Genomic DNA, 26,662 nt, shown 5'->3' on the forward strand with positions numbered 1-26,662 from the left:
AAATTATAATCATTATAATAAAAAAAATAAAAAAAAAAAAAAAAAAAAAAGAGCTAAGTTCTTCACCATCTTAGACCTTAATCAGGCGTATAATCAGATCCCTCTCGCCAAGGAATCAAAACATCTAACAGCTTTTACCACGGATTGGAACTTGTATGAGTACAACCGTGTGCCTTTCGGTCTCCCCACGGGGGCAGCTGTGCTCACCAGACTGCTAAATAGGGTCTTCTCTGACATCAAGTTTGAATACTTATACCATTATCTTGATGATGTCGTCATATTTTCTGAGACCTTTGAAGAACATCTTGTTCATCTGAAAGAGGCCCTTAATCGCCTTCGCAAGGCAGGGTTAACTGTGAAGTTATGTAAGGTAGCTTTCGCTAAGTCTTCCATGTCATTTCTAGGCCATATCGTGTCGCCCGGTGGTGTTTCGATTGATAATTCGAGAACACAGGCCATCCGTGATTTCAAACCTCCTAAGGTCATCAAAGGTATTGCCAGGTTCATCAGCATGGTGAAATTTCTTCAGGAAATTTATTCCCAACTTCGCTAACAGAGTGGCGCCCTTGAACTTACTCCGTACGAAAGGCATCAAATTTGAGTTTGGGCCGTCTCAACAAGCCGCTTTCGAAGATCTAAAATTAGCTCTCTGCAACGCCCCTGTCCTTGCTATGCCTGATTTCTCGAAGAAATTCATCGTTCAAACCGACGCCTCGTCGGCGGCGGTGGCTGCTGTGCTTCTTCAAGAAACTGAACTCGGAAGGCGACCCATCGCCTATGCATCTGGGACATTATCGGCTCAAGAAGCCAAGTATTCCATCTATGAACTTGAGGGTCTGGCAGTCTTATTTGCATTAGAGAAGTTCCGCCTCTATCTGGAACATGTCAAGTTCGACCTAGAAACAGATAATCAAGCATTAAGTTGGGTCTTAGCTAGGCCGCGTCGTACTGGTCGTATAGCCCGATGGGCCATCAGGATTTCTGCCTTCCAATTTGATGTTAGGCATATCAGAAGATCTGAAAATGTTGTGGCGAATGGACTAAGCTGTATGTTCGCTCATGATGTAGAGACCTCCGAATTGGAAGATAGTTCCTCCCTTCCCACGCCCATACCTTCGGGGATTAATGCCATTCTAACTGATGCCCCCATGTTGTTTAGAGACATTGAAAAATATCAACGTGAAGATCTTGTGCTGGCCCCTATTATGGAAACCCTTTCTTCTGAGGAACATGTCGTCCTTTATGTGTTGAGGAATGGGGTTTTATGTTGCCCGTCGAGGTATGATCAAAAGATTAAAAGTTGTGGTTCCAGCTGTTCTTGTACCTATGATCTTCAAGAACTACCATGAGACCCCATTAGGGGGGCATTTAGGAATCTTCAAAACTCGAGAAAAGATCCGAGAAATGTTTATCTGGAAAGGTACGGACGGTGAAATTCGAGAATTAGTAAAAGCTTGTAAATCTTGTTTGCTCAGTAAACCCACCTTGTCCACTAAGCTTAGTCTATTATCTTCTCATCAAGCGTCGCGCCCCATAGAACGCCTCTATATCAACTACGTAGGAACCTTCCCCTAATCAAAGAGGAATGCCAACAAATTCATTCTTGTGTGTAGATGGTTTCACAAGATTTTCCTGGTCATTTCCGACTAAGCTGGCTACCGCTCAGTCCACCATTGCTTGTTTAAATTCCATCTTTGCTTCTTTTGGTCCGTGTCAATATTTAGTTTCTGATAATGCTAAAGCCTTTACCTCAATCTCTTCCGTAAATTCTGTTTGAATCTGTCCATCTCTCATGCAACTACTTCGGCGTATTATCCTCAACCATCTCTGGCTGAGCGGGTCAAACGTAATCCGAGATTGGCGCTTATCGCATTTCATCATGAAGATCATTCCAGGTGGGATACGTCCCTGCATTGGTTGGCCTTTGCTTTGAATTCGGCAGTTCACGAGTCTCATAAGTTCACTCCAGCTTCTTCGATGTTTAAATTTGTGCCTAACACGCCGCTCTCTAACCTTTGGTCACTTAATGATATTCTACCAGAGACAATAGATCCCGATAATATTAGAGATCTATGGAAGAAGGCTAAGGCCAATCTTAAAGTTTCTCATGAAAAGGTTAGAGAAAGATATGATCGTGGACGGAGGCCTACCAATTTAAAAGTAGGAGATCAAGTTATGGTAAGAAACTCTGTTCCCGCGGGCAAGCTTGCCCCCAGATTTCATGGGCCATGCATCATATTGGATTTTTTGACACCGATTACCTTATTAGTAAGCAATCCAGCCACAGAGAGGATCTTTAGAGTCCACATCTCGCAGATAAAACCTGTGTAATGTCTTTGTTAACTTAGTAATCAACGTTTAGCAGCAGTTTGAAGGTTATATTTTTTTTGGAGGCCTTCTGCCCGAAATTATTGTATTTTATTATCTATATAAACTGTATATACGATCTTCTCCTCTGGTTTTCCTGCTGTCAATTCCTGAGTGGCCATTACCAAGCCCCTACCTCCTGCATATCCACACCATTGGCAAAAGCCTTCCACGCCGCATGCCCCTCAGCTTCACCAACAAAGACTGTACCCTCTAATCTCAAGTCACCAACAACACTTTTCTGTCGCCGAGATCTTACGGTTTCAGTGCCCCCGCAGCCATTCGCCGCCGTACCACCACTGAGGTGGGGTACGGGCCCACTCCACTCCCATGAAGTCAACTTGTGTACGGCGCGCCGGAGTCCATCTCCTGGCAAAGGCTGAGGTGCGGCACCCCTACCGCCAACTCATCGGGGGACTGTAGATACACTTCTGATCTGCGGCGTCCTTCACCACGACTAACCCTCTCATAGTAGAGGGAGAGGTGTATCTGAGGGTACTTGAGGGGTCCAGGTGACCTCAACTGGAAATCGGCAGCGACAGCAGTACATGCCGTCAAAATTATCAACATGTATTTCACATTCTACGGCAACAAAGACACTCTAAAGCTGGAGTTTAACAAGTTTCCACCCATCAACAAAAACTTAGAAAATATTCTTCAAAGTAAAATAATAACTTTTTCAAAATTCTTCTATGTCACCCCTTGCAAGGACATTTAGGGGAGGGGGGAGGTCCGTACCGGGAGGTACACCCCAACGCCGCGCATTTAAATCTCGTGCCAAAAAAAAAAAAAATACTACTGGAGAAACCGTGAAGTTGAATCAGGACCAACTTATAAATTGTCTCAGAAGATGTCACTATTGTAATTTAACGTAGTTTTGTTATTGTGAAGTTTCCTGTACTGTGTGAATTTCAACTTGTTTTGTTTGCCATTCATCAAGAAGTTTGGACAGTCTCCCATAGATGGCACTGCTAAAAAAACTATGATCACGCACCCTGGTGCGAAGTGAAAGAACTTTTTGATTTAGAGAAGTTTTGTATTCATAAGTTTTTTTTATTGATTTATTTTTAGGTTGGCAATATTTATATTTTCTTTCCACCAGTTTTGAAACTAGCCAATCCCTAATTTCTGTAATTAATTTTCCACCTATCACAGGCTTCTTCCCCGATTCTGAGTGTCATGTTTGAATTTAACCAATAAAATCCTGTGGGTGTGTCTAGTTTATTCATGAAAGGTCCCAAATTTTCCCTGAGAGTTTATAAACTGCGGATTTTCACGTCTCTGGGCCACTTGATCGTCATCTAACTAAGTGTGTGTGTCAAGCAGGAGGCGGGAGGCGCCTCTTTCATCAGGCAGCTGTTCTTCAGCAAGGTAATGGCCATCTAACATCGTTCGTTTTTGCTAGCTCCGCAGTTTAACCCGAGGGAAAGGTTTGAAACTTTAACTATGTAACCAACTTCCCTAAAACGTAAATCTCCTTTCGGTTCATGTAAAAATTTCATAAATCTTTTAACTGTAAATCGGGGATAGAGAGTGATGTACCCTCTCGAGCTCCCCTTCATCTTGGTTTGAGGTGACTACGCTTTTCATTCTGTAGTGTGGTAAATTACCTTCTTATACGAGCCACCTCCATAGTTTGGGAAAAGCCCCTGTTTCATCGGCCTAGTGCCCCTTAGGTTTTAAGAATGCATATTTAGGAGTGCACGTTCTCGCCTCCATTCAATTTGTATTTCGGGCCATTTACTTAACCTGTTCTTTTCCACAACGGCCCAATAGGTTGGGTACTAGATACCTCTGTTTTGAATTTGTAAGTTGTGCCTTGATGGCAATAGATTGTAATTTTCTGATATCGCCTAAAATAGGCTTGGAAAACTGAGAGCACGTCAACTCTTTTCTAGTGTTGTAAAAGGGCCTCTGGGAGGCTTGATTTTGTGTGTTGAGAGCAAGCGCTTCATGTATTGAGGGATTTCTGCCCTTGTGTAAATTTGTGCCTTTTGTAAATTTGAGCTAGGAGCTCAGGAACTGTAACGTGAGGGCTTGAAGCCCAAGATCTGTTTATACCACCAATCTTGTCTCTCCTAGACTTGTTTATGAATTGCTACTTGTACATGTTACATTGTTATTTGTTGATTTTTGAAATTCTAAAAAAATATAACCTTTGTTAAAGTTTTAAATCAATTTGTGACACTGTAGTTAGATCCATTCACCCCGGCACCTTCTTGCACCTCTGCGTTCCACAGGTAACCCTGTAATAATAATAATAATAATAATAATAATAATAATAATAATAATAATAATAATAATATGAAGGGTGTATTATATTGTTTTACACTTTATTTTTTTCTACCCAAATGAAGTACATTACACAGTTACGTCCACCTTCTCAACTCAATCTCCTTGTAACTGTATGCACTTTTGCAATCAATGTGTCAGTCTCTCCAGACCTTTCTAAAACCATTCTTGCGGAGTGCTGTGTACCCATGCCTTGACAGCTGTGTCCAGTTCTGCAAAATCTGCAAAACAGCGACCATGCAGAGATTTCTTCATGTTTCCGAACAGGTGATAATCACTTGGTGCCAAGTTGGGAGAGTATGGTGGGTGTGGCAGCACCGTGAATCCCATTTGATCAATGGCCTCGGTCTCATTACCAGTCACAAGCTGCAAACCTAGTCATGAAGTTGGCTGGATCTTGATCATGGCATTGCAAAAGTTCTCTGCACACATCACAGGCCTCTGCTTTTTGTCTTCAGACAAGAGTCTAGGCACCCATGTGGATGACACCTTCCCCTACTGTTAGTGGCCGTGCACCATCCGCTGCAGGGTGTTTCGGCTAATTCCCGTGGCTGCCTCCATTTCCGTAAATGTGATGTATTTGTTTCCTTGGATAGCCTGTTTGACCCGGGCAATGTTGGCTGTTGTTGACAATGTCACATTCCTTCCAGCACTGGTTCCCTTGTCTACCAATGTGCGGCCTGTTTTCCAACATTCCACCCAGTTGTAAATTGTTTTCTGTGACGGTGCATGTTCTCCACAGAGTGCCACCATGCGCCAATGAATTTTTGCAGTGGTCACACCTTCTTTCCATAGGAACCAGGTAGTATAGTGCTGTCCCTGATGGTTGCTTTCCATGTTGTCTGCTCCTACGCTGACAGTGTTGCTATGAAATGGCTATGATGAGTGCATTCGTTGGCCACTGTGCGTGTGCTGCTACCAAACGGTGGAACAAGACACTAGTTACACGTCACCACCTTCAAAAGTGAAATGTGAACCATACCCAGATGTACAAAAAATAAAGTGTAAAACAATATAGTACGCCCTTTGTAATAATAATAATAATAATAATAATAATAATAATAATAATAATAATAATATATTTTGTAATACAATTTATTCCACTATTGTGTAGTCAAATACACATAGAAATTACCTGAATAGGTGGTATTAAAAATGACTCCTTGTGTAAACTTTGTGTTTAGCTATTTTCAATATGGAATAATGACGAGAATAATGGTTTGTGACGAATAATGATTGTTAATAGAGTAGTATATATGTGAGTTATAATGAAGTCTACATTATGTGAGCCTACGACAATATATGAATTAAACAGAGTCTTTGATAATAATTTACATGGATATACTGATATGGTCATGGAACTATATGGTCGTGTATATGATGACATGTAAGAATCATGTGTTATTATTCCTAATGAGTAGACCATCCACCCACATTATACACTTTATTTACAGGTGCTGTGTTACCAGCAGCAAGATTCTCTTGTCATATTTAACTCGTGTGTTATTTCTTATTGCAGTGGTACAGTATTGTGATCATCGATATAGAACACTAGTAATGAGCATTGTTGAGCAATTAAGCCCAATATTATAAAGGAATCTTCAAAATTAATGCATAGAATAGAATGCATGTTGTGTAGTTTGAATATTTTGCAGAACATAGTTCCCTTTTGTGATTATTTTCAGAAGGAGCCAGCAGCTGTACATATATGAATGTGATTATTTTCATTGTTTTGTTCTAAGCTGTTACAGGGGTCAAGACAACACTGATGTTCCAGTCTTGAATATATTCATTGTTGGTGTGTAGGAATCCAGCATGGCTGCCTTTGTTTACTTTTCTGAATCCAAGATGGATACCTTTGATTTATGTTTTGTATTGGCAAAATTTTCCTTCAAATTATGTCGTTTTACTTTATTGTGCGTATTTTATTGGTTGCTGATAAGCAATTCATTTATTTTTACAGAAGAATAATTTTTATTTTTAAAGAAAGAAGGGTACTTACCTAGATCTCGCAGAGGAGAGAATAAACTAGGATAAACTAGAAAAAAACTTAAGAAAAACCTTTACTTAATCTTGAACATGATCTTGTACTTGAAATAGAGAAAAACTTAATTTTGAACTTTTGGGAATTATCTAGTACTTGTGAATATACAGATTATTTTGAAATAGACTTTTTTTAGAATTTCATAAAATTAATTATTTACTGAATTAATTAATTTTGGAACATGCATTATCTCCATCTTAAATAAGCCATTACCACACTTATAACAAGGCTAATATTTATATATAAACCACCGAGATATTTTATATAAGGTAAATTATCAGATTTAATTAGTCGTGAATGACTATTTTGTCACGTTGAGTGGATATGGTACAATCCAATATTTAAGTGTTTACTAAATGAAGCACTTGGTAATTTGTGTATGAACAAGCTAAGGTATAACATGTTATTTGATAACAGCTGTCTGTAATGAACAAAAGTACAAATACGTCGTGTGTTAATTATGTGAATTCATTATGAACATTTTAGTCAAAGACAAGTTATAAGCATTGATACCAGAACACAATACAGGGATATGAACTGAAATTAGATTGTGTATCACTGTTAAAATTTGGTTCGCCTTTAGTCAAAACGTAATTCAGAACTGTTCCTCACGTTTGATCTTGGACTAATGAACAACCAATATATTCCCTAATTAAACTAATTTTTTGGTCATTTACGTGGTGTATCGTATCATCTTGGCATAGTAACGGTTCATAATCCACTTTACTCAAATCCATACCATATGTATTTGATAGCCAATTTCTGTTAGCAACATCGTTGTCACATCACAACTAATTGACTGTATTATTAGATTATTGCTTGTACTTGCGGTTTATTATGATGATGCTATCCTCCTACACATACTACTCAATCGAGTTGGATAAATGGGAGATCATTCTCTCAATTATTTTAATACAATCTTGTCATTTGCAGTTTGGATTATCTTATCACTTGCCAGGTAATTTCATTTCATAGCCTGAAGGTTATTATTATTATTATTATTATTATTATTATTATTATTATTATTATTATTATTATTATTATTATTATTATTATTTATGAATAAAAATTCTCTGAATGTTATTTTATTGTTCTGCAAATTCACCCAAAAAATCTACTCTCTGAAACTAGAATCCATGCTTGATCTTTTATTGTCAAGAGAAAAGAGAAATTCACATTGTACTATTGTTTATGACCCACAATTGTATGTTGACATACCGACACATGACATACTCCACCGAGCAGACGATGAACCCCATGCAATGACAGTACAATTTATAAGAAAACAAAGGTCCAATGATACTGCCTTCAAGAAATCCCCTCTTAATGATTACAGGATCAGATAATGCTTTACCTTCTCTAATTCTCTGAATTATATTTACTAAAAATATAGCCACCCTTTCAGTCACTCCTTTTTTGTCAATAGTCTGCCATAATCAACCCTATCAAATGCCTTAGAGAGGTCAATCACGATACAGTCCATTTGACCTCCTGAATGTAAGATATCTGCAATATATATTTCTCATTTCTGAAGAAAAATGAGCAAGACTGACAGCTTGGGTGATGATTTCTATTGAGCAACAACTCGTTAAGAATGTGGTCAATTTCAATAAGAAATTTATTGACATGTTTGCCTAAAAGAGGGACAGAAGAATGGACTTTCTGCATTGATATATTGTATCTTAAGGTTAGAAAATTATTCTACATAACTCTTTAATTAAATCTGCATGAATTTCTACACGTTATCAATATTCCACTATTTCTATATAGTATTTAGACTTTTATTAAACAAATCTATGTTCATATTGCACACCCATTGGAAAATATCACCAGCTGCCACTGACTGTACATGAAGAAATTTAACATAAATTACCATCCAAAAGAATAAGATCAGAATGTGGAATCTTGATGTTAGTTTTCAATTTTAATCAGTACGGGATATATTTTAAGATTTTTCTCAAACATTATTCTATAGTTTTTTTGTAATAAATTATATGAAAGCATCAGTACCTTACTTCGAATAGCAGCCTGTGTTCCGACAATATGATCAGGTGGACTTGAACTGGTACGGTATGGTAGAAACACCAAAAAGCCAAAGAACTTTGCTAACAGCTGGCTACTGCTCACACATGTTAAAAAAGCCTGTTTGGTGCCTTCATCTACACTGGTAGCTGTAGATCACACAAAAAAAAAACAAACATCAGAAGTTAAATTTTAGCACAGGAGAATGCTATAAGAACAGAAACAGACAAAAGAACTCAGAGAAGTACGTCAGTGCAAATGTAAGTAAAGAGGATTAATGCAGTTACAAACTGACAGGATAGAGAAGGGGGAGAGGATTGAAATAAAAGATATGACTTCTTGAAAGTGTCAAGTTTTAGTAGTTATTGTCTTCAGTCTGCAATGTAAATCAGTTTATACAGGACTATTTAGCTTATTCACTACGTGTTCCTAAATTCTGACCAAAATATGTGACTTACAGAGATTTGTAAAACATTGACTGCCAGCAACTGAAACACGATGCCCCTGTCAGTGAGTGGGATAATGTAATTCTGATGGATAACATAAGACTAAAAGGTAGAACTGTTTAATTCTATTATCCATCGACTTTACGACAAACATCCATGTAAAAATTACGGGAATAGAACCAGCTTTTGGGTGGTTAGGCCAGGAGCAATTGCAGAGTTTTGCCTAGACGTGCCATTTGGGCTCATCAGTTGGATTGACACGCCCCTCCAAGACTCTGCTCAGCAGTGGCAGACCAACTGCGTGGTCTCAACTTGTGAGCAAGTAGGGATTGCTAACCTGCTAAAGGAGAAGTGAATTCTCCGTTTTCAAAAATATGTACTATCTGCGCACTTTTTAGCGATAGATTTACACCCTAGTGCTGAAGCGGTCGACCTCGGCAATCTTCGAGATTCGTACTAGCAATCTTTGAAACACAAACTATGAATCGCTGTGCGACATCTGGCGTACACTTTACGTACTAGTACTGTTGTTATTTACACAGCAAAGCCAAAGAATCGCATCGAGAAATGTTATATAATGTTATATAATGTGTGTGTGACACAGTTGTTGGCTTAAAATAACAAAGGTTCAGAAAACTCATATCGATCGATCATATTATCGATTCAATTCAGATTTAATTTCCATTCAGCTGGCAGTGCTAACGGAACCGGATGTGCTCCCTCCTTACTCTTCAAAGCCGTACATAAATCTATCGCTAAAAAGTGCGCAGATAGTACTCCTAATGAAGATACAATTTCAATAGTTTCGACTATATTTGTTATTATTGGCAAATTTATATCAGTGGTATCAATGATATTGGTGATGTAGGAGATAGGAATATCTTAAGCTGGAAACTTAATTGAGAGTATCTCCTTCCTTACTTCATACTCTGTAACTGTTTGGAAGGTAGAACTGTTTAATTCTATTATCCATTGACTTTATAACAAACATACACCTAAAAATCATGGAAATAGAACCAGTCTAACCACCCAAAAGCTGATTCTACTCCCATGATTTTAAGATCTGCAGCTGTGAAAGCCATTTTTGAAATACGCCGAAAAGAAGTGCAAAGGTCTCCTGAACAAAAAGCCCTTGGTTGACAAATGAACTAAAATCTATGATGAATGCTTTGTATCAATGGTATAAGCAAATAACCTCTTCAGATGCACATGAACGATACAGAAACAGAATCAAACAACACATCCACAACAAGAAAGTTCAATATTTGGAATATTTAGGTAATGACATAAATAGTGGAATAATTTGGAAACAACTCTGATCATTAGCTATTGGTAAAACCCATGAGCATTCTGGTGGTCCCAATATCTCACTCGATAAGCTAAACAATTACTTTGCTAGTGAAGTCCTAAAAATAGAACAACAATCAGTGCAAAATATCAAATTGTTTGCTAAAGCAACAGCCATCCATTCACCCTACATTCAAATTCCAAACAGTTACAGAGTACGAAGTAAGGAAGGAGTTACTCTCGATTAAGTCTCCAGCTGTGGGAGCCTAAGATATTCCTATCTCCTACATCACCAATATCATTGATACCATTGATATAAAATTGCCAATAATAACAAATATAGTCGAAACCATTTATTGCGACATTGCTTGTTACAACGTATTGGATTTAGTGGCAAAATCTAACAGTCCTGCCTACATCCTACATAAAACACCACATTTTTAAAAAAAAAGCATAGTATGACATCACTTATTATGACATTGTATAAAACAACATATGTATTTTAATCACATTTTCGGAGAAATGTATCGGCTATAATGTTCAATGTTGATTTTTGTTTGTTATGTATTTAGGGATTTCTGACAACAATGTAACATTTATTTTCAAACTCTTGTTTTCAGTAGATTATAGATTTCAAACCAGTCTGTCTGTTAAATAGTCAAGGCAAGCATCCCTGTGAAGATGTTGCAAAAGAAAAGGAAAGTGTTTAATATTGAAGAAAAGTCACACATAATAGGGCGATACAATTTGGATGGACAGGTAGAAATTATTTTCAATGATAATTCCTTAAAGATCAAGCATGCCAGATTATTTGAGAAGCTTTCCTTAGATGGTTTAAGTAGCAAAGAACAAACAATGTGCCAATCAAAGGACCTATTCTTCAAGTGAAAACCAATTAATTTGTTCGTTGGTTGGGCAATCCGAACTTCAATTCTTCTTCCTCTTGGATTCAAAGTTTCCGAACTTGCCACGATATTGTTGCTAGGAAAATTTGTTGCGAAGCTGCCTGCATACCTGATGGTGTAACAGATGAAGAATTGGCCTGCTATGTGTGAAGGTTACAAGCCAGATGATGTATTCAATGCAAACAAAACTGGCTTGTTTTACAATAATATAACCCCAGATAAGGCACTAAAATTTAAAGGTGAACAGTATTCAGATTTGAAAATGTCTAAGACAAGAATCGCAGTTATAGTTGCTGCAAATATGACAAGATCATGTAGAGAAAAAGCTTGCAGTAATTGGAAAATTGAGAAAATCAAGATGTTTTAAAAACCTTCAGTTCCTACCTGTAGTATATGAAAATAATGCCAAGTCTTGAATTTTTGAAAAGTGGTTGCATAACTGGGATTATCAGCTGAAATAAAAGAAACAAAAGTTCTTCTCCGGGTGGTTGACTGCCCTGCTCATCAAGCAGTCTACAATCTGCAGCGCATAAAGCTTGTGATTTTATCAATCAATCAATCAATCAATCAATCAATCAATCAATCAATCAATCAATCAATCAATCAATCAATCAATCAATCAATCAATCAATCAATCAATCAATCAATCCATCAATCAATCAATCCATCAATCAATCAATACTGATCTGCATTTAGGGCAGTCGCCCAGGTGGCAGATTCCCTATCTGTTGTTTTCCTAGCCTTTTCTTAAATGATTTCAATGACACTGGAAAATTATTGAACATCTCCCTTGGTAAGTTATTCCAATCCCTAACTCCCCTTCCTACAAATGAATATTTTCCCCAATTTCTCCTCTTGTATTCCAACTTTATCTTCATATTGTGATCTTTCCTACTTTTAAAGACGAAGATTGAAGATCAAAGGACAGTGTGAAGAAATGGTGCTTCCTGAAGGGGCATCAGACCTTATGTGAATGCGGCGTAGTACAAACGACAAGGCACCTTATTAATTGCCCTATATGACCTGTTAAATGCACAGAACTTGATCTGGCACAGGCCAGTATCAGTGCTGTTAACGTGGCCAAATTCTGCGCTGATATTTTGTAAATAACTGAATTTTATGTATATATATATATTGTAATTTCATATATTTTACTGCCGGGCTGAGTGGCTCAGACGGTTAAGGCGCTGGCCTTCTAACCCCAACTTGACAGGTTCAACCCTGGCTCAGTCCGGTGGTATTTGAAGGTGCTCAAATACGACAGCCTCGTGTCGGTAGATTTACTGGCACGTAAAAGAACTCCTGCTGGACTAAATTCCAGCACCTCGGCGTCTCCAAAGACCGTAAAAGTAGTTAGTGGGACGTAAAGCAAATAACATGATTATTATTATTATATATTTTATCTAATTTGCATCTGTAATCTATATTAAGCTACTGACACAAATAAATAAAAAAATAAATAAATAAATGCAAAATGTGTATGCACATCTTAAATATAAAAAGCAAACAAAGATAAATTACCTTAAGTAGTACAGTACACTGTAATATGCATTACTGATTTGCATTTTAAAGTTAATTTTCTTCCTTTTACGTTTGGCTTTATGTTGCACCGACACAGATAGGTCTTATGGCGATGATGGGACAGGAAAGGGGTAGGAGTAGGAAGGAAGTGGCCATGGCCTTAATTAAGATACAGCCCCAGAATTTGCCCAATGTGAAAATGGGAAACCACGGAGAGCCATCTTCAGTGCTGCCGCCTCCACGACCGATGAGAACCACAAAAAGGAGGTTCCTCCATCCGTTTTGCCGTCGGGCCAAAGACACATACGATGGGTTCCAGTGTCATTTCCTACACCGAGCGGACCATCACCCCACCCAAAGGGGCTCATCTGCCCGAAGACGTTGGCCCCTATAGGGTTCGAGTTATTTACCGCCGCTCGACACTCAGCATTAGCTCACAGCTGTGCATCCCTAACTGCACAGCTAATTTGCTCGGTTAAAGTTAAATCAACTGGTTAAAACGGATAAAACTGAATACTGTCTTAGCTTATCCTGTACTGACCGCAAATTTAAGAAATAGCATTTAATCAAGCTTTTCGGTGTTTTGTGGTTATGTGTGTTGGATTTTTCTAATTTGGAAGGTACAGTACATCACATTTGTACATACAGTATTTAAAAAAGAAAACAGGAGAAAGTCAAGGCCTTCATAATTTACAGTACTGCATTTCTGCAGGAGAGTACACAATTTATGTATAACTAAATTTTCATTTTTCTACTGTAATACAGTAATTAAGTTTTGTAGTACAGTAACTGGAACAAGGATATGTCATTCATGGCTATTATGCTATACAACACATGCATAAAGTTTAAAACATGCTCAACATTTAATACCATTTAGTATTCAACACCGTATATGACATTATTGAACAATTTAAAATTTTGCTACTTTTTCCCTCACAAATACTGTATTGTAAATAGAGTACCTATTTCAGTTTTTTTTAAGACTTTTATTCTGTATTTAGGCTGTATTTAGGCTCCACCATTGTCTGGTCCCATATCCGGAATGGGAAAAGTGGAGGGTTAGCTAGCTTGGCAAACAGCTGTAAAAACAGCTAACGCCGAGTGTCAAGCGGCGGTAAATAACTCGAGCTCCCATAGGGGCCAACAGCTTTGGGCAGATGAGCCCCTTTGAGTGGGGTGATGGTCCCCTCACTGTAGGAAATGATGCTGGAACCCATCATCTGTTTCTTTGGCCCAACAGCAAAACGGATGGAGGAACTTCCTTTTTGTGGTTGTCATCGGTCGTGGAGGCGGATGAGGTCATGTCAGACGAACTGGCTGTGAAGGTGCAACTCAATGGTATTTCAAGTCTGCGGCAGTCCATTGCAGTTGTGGTACTAGAACCCGCATGTTATATTTCACTTGTGCCGCAGGGTATAGTCCCGAGATCATAGTGTATGGGTCACTTCCTTGCAAGCTGCGATCCACCTTAAACAAAATCCTGCTTGTGGCACTTTTCCCTGCTGTCACTCCCTTCAACTCAAGTCCAACGACGTTGGGATAAAGATGGTGGAGGCAGGTTTTCGGGTGAAACCGGAAGCCTCCAGTTCGGACCTGCACATTGGCAGCAGATGTGTGATGGTCGTCTTTCTGAGACCCCATGACTACTCAGGAATTCGGTCCTGCATCTGTGTTTGGGCAGGCCTATTTAGGATCACTGCTGCCCACCCTGAATGAGGAAGGCCCTAGAAAATGTGGGCTAAACATCGGTAGTCACACTCAGCCGGCTGGGAGGCCGCACCCAGCGGGTCACCCCTCATGCGGTCGAAAACGAAAATTACCAAAACTTTGATTATAAGAACCTGGAATGTTTGAATCCTTCTTGATTTGAAAAACAATAACAGACCTGAGAGAAGAACAGCGGTTGTCATCCATGAGCTTGGACGAATGAACATTGATATTGCTGCCTTAAGTGAAACCAGACTCTCCAGCGAAGGTAAACTTACAGAGTTCAGCTCAGGCTACACAATCTTCTGGAAGGGAAAAGATGAGGGAGAACACCGCATTCATAGTGTGGGATTCACTGTAAAGACCACATTGGTGAATGATTATCAGCTAACTCCAACCACAGTCAGTAAAAGAATTATGACTCTCCGAATCCCACTCTCTGGAGCCAAATCTATGGCACTCATCTCTGCATATGCTCCCACCATGGATGCTGATGTAGAATCTAAAGACCAATTCTACAACCTGCTGAGCACTACCATCACCAAAGTACCACCAAGAGACAAACTCTTACTACTTGGCGATTTCAATGCTAGAGTTGGTAAAGATCACCAATTATGGGGCAATGTATGGGAAAACATGGACTTTGCAACTGTAAAGCCAATGGTCTACTGCTCCATGGTTTATGTGCTGAACATGAACTCTTTATTACTAATACTCAGTTCCGCCTGCCTAATCGCTACAAGACCACTTGGATGCATCCTCACTCAAAGCACTGGCACATCCTTTATTATATCATCACCAGGCAAAGTGATAAAAAAGATGTCCTTGTTACAAGGACCGCAAGAAAAGTAGATGACTGCTGGACAGATCATAAGCTCCTTTTTTTGCTGGTTGAGAATCTCAATCTATCGCAAACCAAAAAGATCCATCCACAACTTGCCCAGAAAGAAATTTGATACTTCTAAACTTCAAACTGAATCCACTGCTACAGATTACAGAAATGCAATCTCAAACAAACTGGCTAGTCATCCAGTCAGCAGTGATAGTACAAATCAGGAATGGTCCACGCTTCAGAAAGTCATCACTGAGTCAGCTGAGGAAACAATTGGTTTTGTGAGGGAAAAAAAGACAGGACTGGTTTGATGAAAATAATGAAGAAATTTAATGTCTGATCAATGCCAAACGGGAATCCCACCTATCCTATCTTCAAGATGTCTTTCAATGTGAAGAAATCACATTTCTTGGAACTTAACACATTCACATCCGTATCCGAGTTAATGCCTATAGCGCGTGACCATGCTGTGGACCGTATCCGAGTTAGCCCGGATAAGTGCAACCTTGAACTGGAGCCGTTCCTACGCAGCTGGGATCTATTTTGGTCACAAATATGTGCGAGAGAGATGAAGGTAATACCCTTATGAATGCTTCTATTCACCAGAAATCACATGGCCACGGCGATTTTCCCTCCCAATGCACTTTTTTTGTTTTGTTTCTGAAGGTAGCCTTGCGCTAGCCCAACTAGCTGTGTAGTTGGTTTGTGATTGCACAAGCGTGTGTATAATCGCATTCTAAAGTGTAACCATTGGCGTGTAGGGACAATATAAATGATGCAAGTGGTGCGAATTTACAAAGCACAGTTTTTCAGCTGCTTGAAAATTATCTTGGCCAGTGGTATACAGACTATATGGAGAATTATTACAACAGCATTGGACTCGCAAAACAATTATAGGAACAGAACACTGCCGTATGTGGAACAATACGGTCAAATACGGGTGTATCAAAAGATCTAAAGGAACATCAGGGAATTCTCAAATGGGGGGAAAAGTGAACCCAACATACAAGTACAGTCACCTCTCTCCGACATTTCAGCTTCATCTACTTCATCAGCTCCAAGTCAATGTCCCGCGATTTTGCCGCCAAAAAGGGCACCGGCCAAGGATCACCATTTAGGTCAGATGGGAAGAGAAAAGAGCATATTCTCTTGAAGTTTCCACCATCAAGTTCCCCTCAAGAAGGTGCAAAGTGTGCTTCAAAAATAAAATTATTAGTGAAACACACTATTTTTGTGGAAAATAGAGGACTTCATTAAGGAATGTGGAAAAATTTTGTTTCCATATCTTGTTTAGTTTAGAACTTTTTGTGAAAAGAATTCGTTGTTGTTTGCTCTGCCATTAACAGCTGGAATAGCTGGGCCAGCCCTTTAAATAGCCCACTCAGATGATGGGCGTGAATGTGTTAAGGAAAATGTCACGCACAAATTAGGGAAATTAAGAAGAACTGGTGGCAACAAAAAAGATGAAGGACTGCACAGACTATCTGATGCCCGAGACCTGCAAAACTTCTATGCTGGCATAAAGGAGATACATGGTCCAATTCGATCTTCATCTGGGCCATTGAAGACTGTGACAACTCCATCATTTTAACTGATAATGGAGAAATTTTACAACATTGGAAGGAACATTTCTCTTCACTTCTAAATCGTGTCTCCAATGTTGCTGAGGACTTTCTTTGTAATGTCCCTCAGCAGCCCCAAATACCATGGATGGCAGTTCCACCTACATACAGAGACTTCACCAAAGCAATGAATATTGAATTTTCACGAACGCATTGTAATCGAAACCGACTTTCAACGTATTAGGTCATGTTATGTACATTTAGTATGTGTTGAAGAGATGTTAAGTACAAAACAAAAATGGCCAACCAGACATCAGTGGGATCCGAACCCACAACCTTTTGATTTCACGTCGGTTGCTCTACCAATTGAGCTATGGTGGCCTAGGCCATCCTTGTTCTGTTGGAAAGGATCTAAGTTACAGGTCTGGCACAACTGCCATCACACTTAAACGCACTCTACAGTAGTGCAGTGATGGCTAGTGTGAAAAGCAAACGTGAAGACTTAACCATTAAAGAGAAACTTTCAATTATAGAACGTTATGACAAATTGCCTAGAATGAGTCAACGCAATGTTGCTGTGGAGTTACGAATTTCACAACCTCTTCTGTGCAAGCTATTGAAAAATCGAGACAATATTCTTACGGCATCAAAAGAAAACAAACAGTTCAACTGTAAACGAAATCGTGGTGGAAAAGACGGTCAAGTTGAATCAGCTCTAAAACTTTGGTTCTCAAATGTTCGTGAGAAAGATGCTTGTATTGATGGTCCTCTGATGCGGCAAAAGGCTGAAGAACTAGCAAAAAATTGGGAAAAAATAATTTCATGGCAACGGAATGATGGTTTCCCTGTTGGAAGAAATGAGAAAATATAGTGTACAAACGAATGCATGGTGAGCAGAAGGACGCTGATTCTGTCGCTGCTGAGAGGTGGATAGAAGAGGAGTGGCCTAAAATTGCTTATGAATTCCCTCCCAAGTATGTGTGTATAATGCTGATGAGACTGCACTGTATTATCGCACCTTGCCTGAACACACTTACTTGTTCAAAAATGAAAATGCTAAAGGCTGTAAAACTTCCAAGGAACGAGTAACAGCTTTATGTTGTGCGAGTATGTCTGGTGAAAAGAAAAGACTACAGTAGAGTCTCGTTCATCCGACCTTCGCTTATCCGACATTCCATGTTATCCGACACTGTTAGACTTAATTTCAACTTTTGGCGGAGACTAAATTCAGACACACCCGCTGTGGAGGGTGCGACCATGGGACAAGCACTGGCCTGAACGCTGGCGGTAGGACTGGGTTTTTCTCAAGGACAGGTGCAGTGAGTCTTCAGTCAATGTAGTATTGGTTGGGTGCGGATGTTATAATTTTCATATCCTCTGTGAGTATGGCGAGTAAATGGAAGAAAGTGACTGTTTCTATGGAACACAAATTGAGTGCATTAAAGAGACTGGACAAAGGGGAAATTCTTCAAAATGTGGCATCAGATTATGGTGTTGGACGTGTTACAGTGGGGGACTGGAAAAAACAGAGGGAAGAAGTTGAAAAGTTGTGCTCTGCCAGAGCAGAGAAAAACAATGAAAAATATCAGTACGAAAAAGTAAGTGAATCGCTACTTCTTTGGTATCTCAACACCGGGAAAAGGGCCTGCCAATATCTGGCAACATTCTGCAGGAAAAGGCTGTGTATTTCCAAAAGGAGTTTAATGAAGGGGACCCTAATTTTCCTGCCAGTGCTGGGTGGCGTGATCGGTGGCAAAAACAGTATGGTATTAGGTAGCTTAATATCTGTGGAGAAAAGTTACTTTTCGTAAGACATCTGGAAAGTTTTCGTTTAATACTGCATATACTGTACAATTGAATTGGTAATTTAATAAATAGAGCACCGTAAAAGATGTCATTATTTTAGCCTTCCTGTTTGTTTCAGTTCATTTTCAAAGTTATTCTGTATTATCCGACATTTTCGGTGATCCGACGTACTCCAGGTCCCGTTTACGTCGGATAATCGAGACTCTACTGTATTAGTGAATGGGAAAAGCAAGAACCCACGTTGCTTTAAAGGCATCAATAAGTTTCCAGTGGACTATCATTCCAACTCTAATGCATGGATGACTGCCCTGATTTTCAAAGAATGGCTACTGAAGCAGCATAATAGGCTGGACCGTAAAATAGTTTTGCTGGTTAACAACTGTGCAGCACTCACTGTGAATTGTGAGCTCAAGAACATCAATGTGGTTTTCTTACTGGCGAATATGAGTTCATTAATTCAACCATGCAATCAGGGAATAATTCGCACCATGAAAGCGTTACATAAAATCAGCTTCATGGTCCATATAGCACTTCAATAGATTCACAATTGTTTGTTTATTTTCCACCTAGTCGACTAAGTGGAAAATAAATAAATACTTAATTGTGAATCCATGAAAGCGTGTTATCGCCATGAAATGCGCACAAGAATCTTAGAAAACATAGAGGACTCACATAAAACTAGTGTCAATGCCCTTGTCAAAACAACCAGCCTACTCAATGCCCTGCATCGTCTAGCCATGTCATGGGATAATGTCTCAGCACATACAATAAGGAACTGTTTCTGGCATGGAGTTTTTTAAGAGAATTACCAGAAGTAGAGGAGAATGTTGAACTTTGTCCAATAGGCTTAATGGAAGATTAATTCCAGGAATGGATAAACATTGACAAGGGCATCATTACTGATGGGAAACAGAAGACGGTATGTGAGGCAGTTACTTCCGTAGAATATGAGAGGTGAGGAACACGGATCAGAAGATAGCGATGCTAATGATGACTAAGTTGCCGAAATTTCCCAAACACCAACGAATGCTGAAATGCGACAGGCGCTAGATATCTTGCGACGAGGTGTTCAGCATAGGTCAGTGGACTTCCAAAAACATTATGAATATGAAAAATTCATTAAAGGATTTTGAGAGACAACTAGAAACTAACAACAATTAGAGACTGTTTTGCATAGCTGAAAACAGTTAACTGTATTGCAGTGCTGTGTACCAGTATCTGTTTCAATGTAGTGCTGTGTACCAGTATCTGTTTCATTGTAGTGCATGTACGTTATGAATCAGTGTTTAATGTAGTGCATGTATGTTATGAATAAATACCGTAGGCTACCTATCAATTTTTATTTTTCGGCTACTGTTATCAAATTATCTGCGTCCTAGGGTGATCATAATAAGCGGCGTCCACTGTATGTCTATATATGGATAGAGGGGTCCTCACCGGATTACCGGAGGACTTGAGTGAAATAAAATAGCTCTCGCAGACCAAACACACTCCACAATTTCATTCATCATCATACCATGTTTCATTAATCACCTTTCCAGAAAGTTGAAACACTTAACAGATGTAATGGATCAACATAGGATTCTAATAACAGCCCTTCAGGAACTTCAGATCAAGACCCACTTGAATCTGGATATAGTCTTTACAAAGGACCTCCAGGAAAAAGAGTAATGAAGAATGTCCCCCAATTTGGAATGGGATTCCTGGTCCAGCACAGTAGATTCAGTGGAGGACTTCTCACCAAACTCCCCAAGAAAGGCAACCTTAATGATAAAGTAGAGAACAAAATACAGTAGAACCTCGATAATTCGAAATCGGTTAATTCAAAATCCCACCTAATTCGAAGAAGCTCTCGTACCCGGAAACATGAGATACAGTTTTGCATGTTATTTAAATTGTTTAATTCGAAATACGGATAATTCGTAATTCGAAGTACAATGTCGGCCCCATTACCGAAATTCAGACTTTTAATTCGAATCTGCTTTTACATTTTAAAACAATAGTATGTTACAGAGTAATTTCTACTCGAAATGTATCCGCTCCCCGTCATAATAGAACGCGCGTTCCGGAACGTGGAAGGGTAGCTTTCCACACTTACACTCACTTCGGTGGGTCTACAGTGCGCTTCATGATTGCTAAATTGAATGAAATCGGAATTCTTTTGTATTCAACCTTTTAATGAACGCCGTAATATCACTCAACAGGCAGTGTGTGGAAAAACAAAATCCGCGAACACTGGCGATGCCGACAGTTGACGAAAAAGCGTAGCCACCGAACAATATTGTCATTGCTGGTGAAACTGCATTGCTTTATTTTAATGCAAGCCCAAACGGTCTTATGGTTTTAAATGGGTCATAGTAGTACGTTGCAATGCTCATGGGATGGAAGCGAGAAACTTTATCCCCTCGTCATAGGAAAGTTCAATAAACCACAATGTTTCAAGGGCGTCGGGCACTTTCCATGACAGTACAAAGCATATAAAAATGCGAACAGGACAGAAATCCAAAAAATAATGCATTTGCACAGGAGGGCCGGCATAATTTATCCTCGTCTTTGATTGTGTAATTTTTTTTTCTTTCGTTGCGTGAGGTTATGTTTGTCAGTGATTTATCCAAGTGCATTATTTGAATATTGTAAATGCACCTTGTTGGATACATGTCAGAAATAGTTTTTTCCATGGCATTTGAAAGGTTTAAACTGTGAATCGAGGTGATTGCATGTATTAATGGGTCTTAGAATACTTTGTGACGCGGCAAGTGTTTACATTTCTGAAGTACGAAAGAAGTTGGCGGGAAATCGTACAAGGATAGAGTCATAGAAAAGTTCGATTTTAAGGGCATCGGGTACTTCCTTTGTAAATACAAGGCATCTAAAATGCATTAAGTATAGTAATCCAATTAATAAAGCACTTGCACATGGGAGCCAGCATAGATTTCTCCTCGTCTTTGAATCGTGCTTCCCCCCCCCCCCCCCGTTACGTGAGGTTATGTTTGCCAGTGAGATATCCGAGTGAATTACTTGAATACTGTAAATGCACCTTCTTGGATACATTTTGGGAATAGTTCTTTTTTCATGGCATTTGAAGGGTATAAACTGTGAATCAAGGTTAACCGCATGCAGTAACAGGCCATAGAATATTTTGTAATGCGGCAAGGGTTGGTACTTCTGAATTGCGAATTGGCGGTTAATTCGAAATCACGTAATTCGAAGTCCGATTATGAGTCCGAACGACTTCGAATTAACGAGGTTTTACTGTATATACATTGACTAATGTCCATGCCCCAACAAATGACAAAAACATGAAAAATAAAGAAGACACTGAAATATTTTGGGAAGAGCTTGACCACTGATATCAAATACAGTACCCCTGACAACCATGTTAAAATAATGCTTGGAGATTTCAACGTGACAACTGGACAAGAAAGAAAGTATCACACAGTGGTAGGTAAATGGCTAGCTCATAAATTGACAAACAAGAATTGTCAAAGACTACTTATTCTTGAAGCCACAATATTTAAGAGAAAACTGCACAAGTTAATGACTTGGAAATGCCCTAATGTTAAAATGGGTGAGTTTCAGATAGACCCTGTAGCAATGGATAAAAAGTACCACAAAGAAATCTATAACGTCAAAGTCCTTCGTGGGGTGGACATTGATTCAGACCACTATATTTAATAGATAAAAATCACGTTAACCCCAAGAAAGAAATACAAACCACCGAAATCCACTAGGAGGAGGTAATATGACCCCAGCTACTTAATAAATAATGCACTGTATTCAGAGAGATCCCAAACAAATCTCAGCGACAAACTGGAAACGATTATTGATAAACTGAAAAACATTGCTGAAGAAATCGCTCCTATTAGATGGAGAAAGAAACACGCCTGGTGGAATGAGGAATATGATATGGCAATACAGAAAAGGCACAAAGTATGGGTGGCTAAATGACTAACAAAAGAAAAATGAAAACATTTGAGAAGAACTAACCATTGCTAGAAGACAAGCAGCCAAAGAAATGAGAAGAATCAAAAGAGACCATCAAAAAGAAAACCTAAACATCATAGATGAGTCATTCAAACAACATAGACAAGGGACTATTACAGCACATTTAGACAATATCAATCAAAGTATACTCCACCCACACTCATGATGAAAAATAAAAAAGGGAATCTAGAACACAATAATCAAGAGAATGCCTAAATTCTAGCTGAACACTTCAAAGAATTACTAAATGCTAGGAACCAAAAGAATACTTAGAATTTGAGTCTTATCCAAAAAATAAAACACGTCTAGAAAATGTAATACCACCAGATTTCAATGAAGTAATCAAAGCGATTGGTTGGCTCAAGGCAGCAGGAGAGAATCATGTGGTTGCAGAGCTGTGGAAGAAAAAAAATAAACACTTCAAAACCTCCACAAACACTTCATAGACATCTGGAATTCTGAAAAACTGCCTGAAAAATGGAACACAGCTATAATTCATCCAATACACAAAAAGGGTGATAGACTGGATCCAAATAATTACCAGGGGATTTCTAAAATTATCCGAACAACAATTCAGGAACAACTCGACCAAGAACTTGAAGAATATCAGGGAGGATTTTGACCTGGAAGAAGTTGTCCAGAAAATCATCAGTCTTAAGTGGACCATGAAACATCAAAGAGTGAGAAACAAAAAGTTCGTCATCACTTTTGTTGACTTCAAGAAAGCGTATGACAGTATCCATCGTGAGTCACTACTTAAAATCCTCAAGGAATTTGGATTACACCAAAAACTTATCAACCTTATTGGAATTACCATTAAGAACACTAAATCAAAAGTTAAATTCAGAGGGGAGTTGTCTGAATCATTTGAAATCCGGACTGGACTTCGATACGGTGACAGTCTCTCACCATTACTATTTAAATGCACACTGGAGCAAATCATGCGAGAGTGGACTAAGAAATGCCAACCAAACATCAAGATTGGCAAAAATGTCAAACTCAATTGCCTGGTATTTGCAGATGACCTTGAGCTGCTCGCAAATAGTGTGGAAGATGATAAACACCAAACTGAAGAACTCGAAAAAATAGCAGCTAAAGTCAGACTACAAATCTAATTTGAAAAGATTGAAATGATGCCATCCTTCAAGGTTGAAACACCAACTATCACACTGAATAATAATAAACGAATTAAGATTGTAAATAAATTCAAGTATCTTGGGGAGATTATTACTAGAAACTTAAATGAGAAAGAATCCTTAGAACAATCATAACAAAAAAAAAAACACACCAAGTAGACGGACATTGGCGATTATTACCTAATGAAGTTGTATACCAGGAAACTGAGTCAATAACAGACACAATGCGGAAAAGGAGAGTTACATTTTTCTGCCACATAGTGGTGGTGGTGGTGATTTTTGTTTTAAGAGGAAGTACAACGAGGTAATCATCCTCTCTGAACAAATAAGTGGAAAAGAAATTTAAAATATAAAACAAAATTACTTATTCAACAAAGGATTTTGGAAACACAGTACAAAATAAAACAAAAAATAATTATAAAACTAGGCCGAAAGGATTACAAACGTATCAAAAGGGAACGTACGTTCCCTGAGTAACAGTACACTTGTAATTTACATACCCTTGATAAGTCCACTGTCGCACATAAAGCGGATGACGAGATCAGCAGTAGTCGCGTCATCGGCTAGTATGCGTTCGAGTGTTTCCTGCAGGCCGAGGCTCCGTCTTAGGCCAGAGAGATCGGCGCACTCTGTGAGGATGTGGGCCACGGTGAATTCGGCACCACAAGAACACACTGGGGGGTCTTCCCTCTTTAGGAGATAAGAGTGCGTGGATCGTAAATGACCTATCCTCAGCCTGCACAGTACTATGGCCTCTCTCCGCGAAGGTCGGAAAGAGGACCACCACACAGTAGTTGTCTTCTTAATTGCTCTCAGCTTGTTGGGAGTTCGGATATCTAGCCACTCCGATTCCCAGAACGCCAAGATGGTTCGACGTAGCAGAGAACAAATATCCTTAGCAGGTACACTGACGGGTCTTGGAGGTAAAAGTGCAGCTTCCTTTGCTGCTTCATCCGCAAGTTTGTTTCCCGCAATCCCAACGTGGCTTGGAAGCCACGCGAAAGTAATTCTGGTGCTAGCATCGCTTAACCTGGCTAGAAGGTCATGTATCTGCTGCACCAGTGGGTGTTGCGAGAAACAGGTTTCAATAGACTGCAGAGAGCGTAACGAATCGGTACACAACAGAAAGTGGCTTCTTTCGTCACGCAGTGCAAACTGCAGAGCCTCTAAGACGGCGTAAAGCTCTGCAGTATACACGCTACATACTTTAGGGAGCGAGATATTCGTACTCATATCATCAATGACAAAAGAGCAACCAACATTATCTCCGATTTTAGAACCATCCGTGAAGATAAGTCTCGCAGCCGGATATTGGTGAACAAAGTCCTGGAAATACCTCCGATAAACGGAGGAATCCGTGTTCACCTTGGGTCCACGGAGCAGATCTAGACGTATATCCGGTCGCGGAACCAACCACGGAGGTACCTCGCTAAGAGTTCGTTCAAGACAACCACCGATATCAATATTCAAATCATGACACAAGCTATCAATCTGAAACCCAACCGGCCGTGTGGCATTCGGCCGGTCTTGGCACCGCTGGTGGTATTGGGTGCGATAGATGCATTGATAGCTTGGATGTAGCGGCATTTCACGAATTTTGGCAGCGTACGTGAGGAGTAACTGCTGCCTCCTTATCCGTAAAGGTGGAACTCCCGCTTCAGCGAGCAGGCTGGGAATGGGGCTAGTACGGAAAGCACCCGTTGCCAGCCTTACTCCACTATGGTGAATACTGTCTAAAAGGCTCAGCGTAGATTTTGATGCTGAGCCATAAGCCGCACTTCCACAGTCAATTCGGGAGAGGACCGTCGCCATGTAAAATCGTTGCAGTACCGCACGGTCAGCCCCCCACGAAGTGCCGCTGAGAAACTTAAGCATGTTAAGTCTCTTCATGCAGGCAACCTTTAACTGACGGATGTGGCGCTGCCACGTAAGTCTCTTATCAAAATGGAGACCCAGGAATTTGCAGGTGTCAACCACTGGTAAGACAATGTTTCACAAGCGGAGCTCTGGTTCCGGATGCACAGGCCGTCGTCGACAGAAGTGTACAACTGAGGTTTTCGCTGCTGAAAATCGATAACCATGTTGCAGGGCCCATCTGTCGACTCGGTTAATAGCTTGCTGTAGCTGTCTCTCTGCAAACGCCACCCTTCTGGAGCTGTAATGTAGAGCTAAGTCATCTACATACAGCGATGGAACGACTGCGGGCCCAGCAGCGGCAACTATGCCGTTGATGGCGATTGCGAACAGCGTGACACTCAGTACCGATCCCTGAGGTACTCCATTTTCCTGAACGTAATATTGAGAAAATGCATTCCCTACTCGGACTCGAAAGAGGCGGAGGGACATGAAGTTCCCAATAAACGTTGGCAAATTTCCCCAAAATCCCCACTGGTGTAGAGTGGAGAGAATCCCATATCGCCAGGTAGTATCGTAAGCTTTTTCCAGGTCAAAAAACACGGCGACTAGGTGTTCCTTCCGCACAAAGGCCTCCTGAATGGCGCTCTCCAGTCTGACCAGATGATCAGTGGCAGACCGATGAGAGCGAAAACCACACTGGTAGTTAGACAAGAGGCCCTCCCTTTCCATGGCCCACACAAGACGCCGGTTAACCATCCTTTCAAATAGCTTACAGAGGCCATTTGTAAGGCATATTGCCCTATAACTATCCAGAAGTTTTGGATCTTTACCTGGCTTGGGAATTGGTATTACAATTCCCTCACGCCACTGAGATGGAAACACTCCCTCACTACA

At 39.7% G+C, this 26,662-nt stretch overlaps 1 protein-coding gene across 1 annotated transcript in view; it reads right to left on the minus strand.

Moving 5' to 3' along the window:
* dlt (codanin-1 like protein dlt) overlaps positions 1-26,662 on the minus strand; it is a 157,421-nt gene that overhangs the window by 70,920 nt on the left and 59,839 nt on the right. The window contains exon 6 of the mRNA XM_067142412.2: positions 8,714-8,874. Coding sequence (XP_066998513.2) covers positions 8,714-8,874 — 161 coding nt within the window. The remainder of the gene's footprint in view (positions 1-8,713; positions 8,875-26,662) is intronic.

This window comes from Anabrus simplex, chromosome 1 (assembly GCF_040414725.1).
Source record: "Anabrus simplex isolate iqAnaSimp1 chromosome 1, ASM4041472v1, whole genome shotgun sequence".
NCBI lineage: Eukaryota > Metazoa > Arthropoda > Insecta > Orthoptera > Tettigoniidae > Anabrus > Anabrus simplex.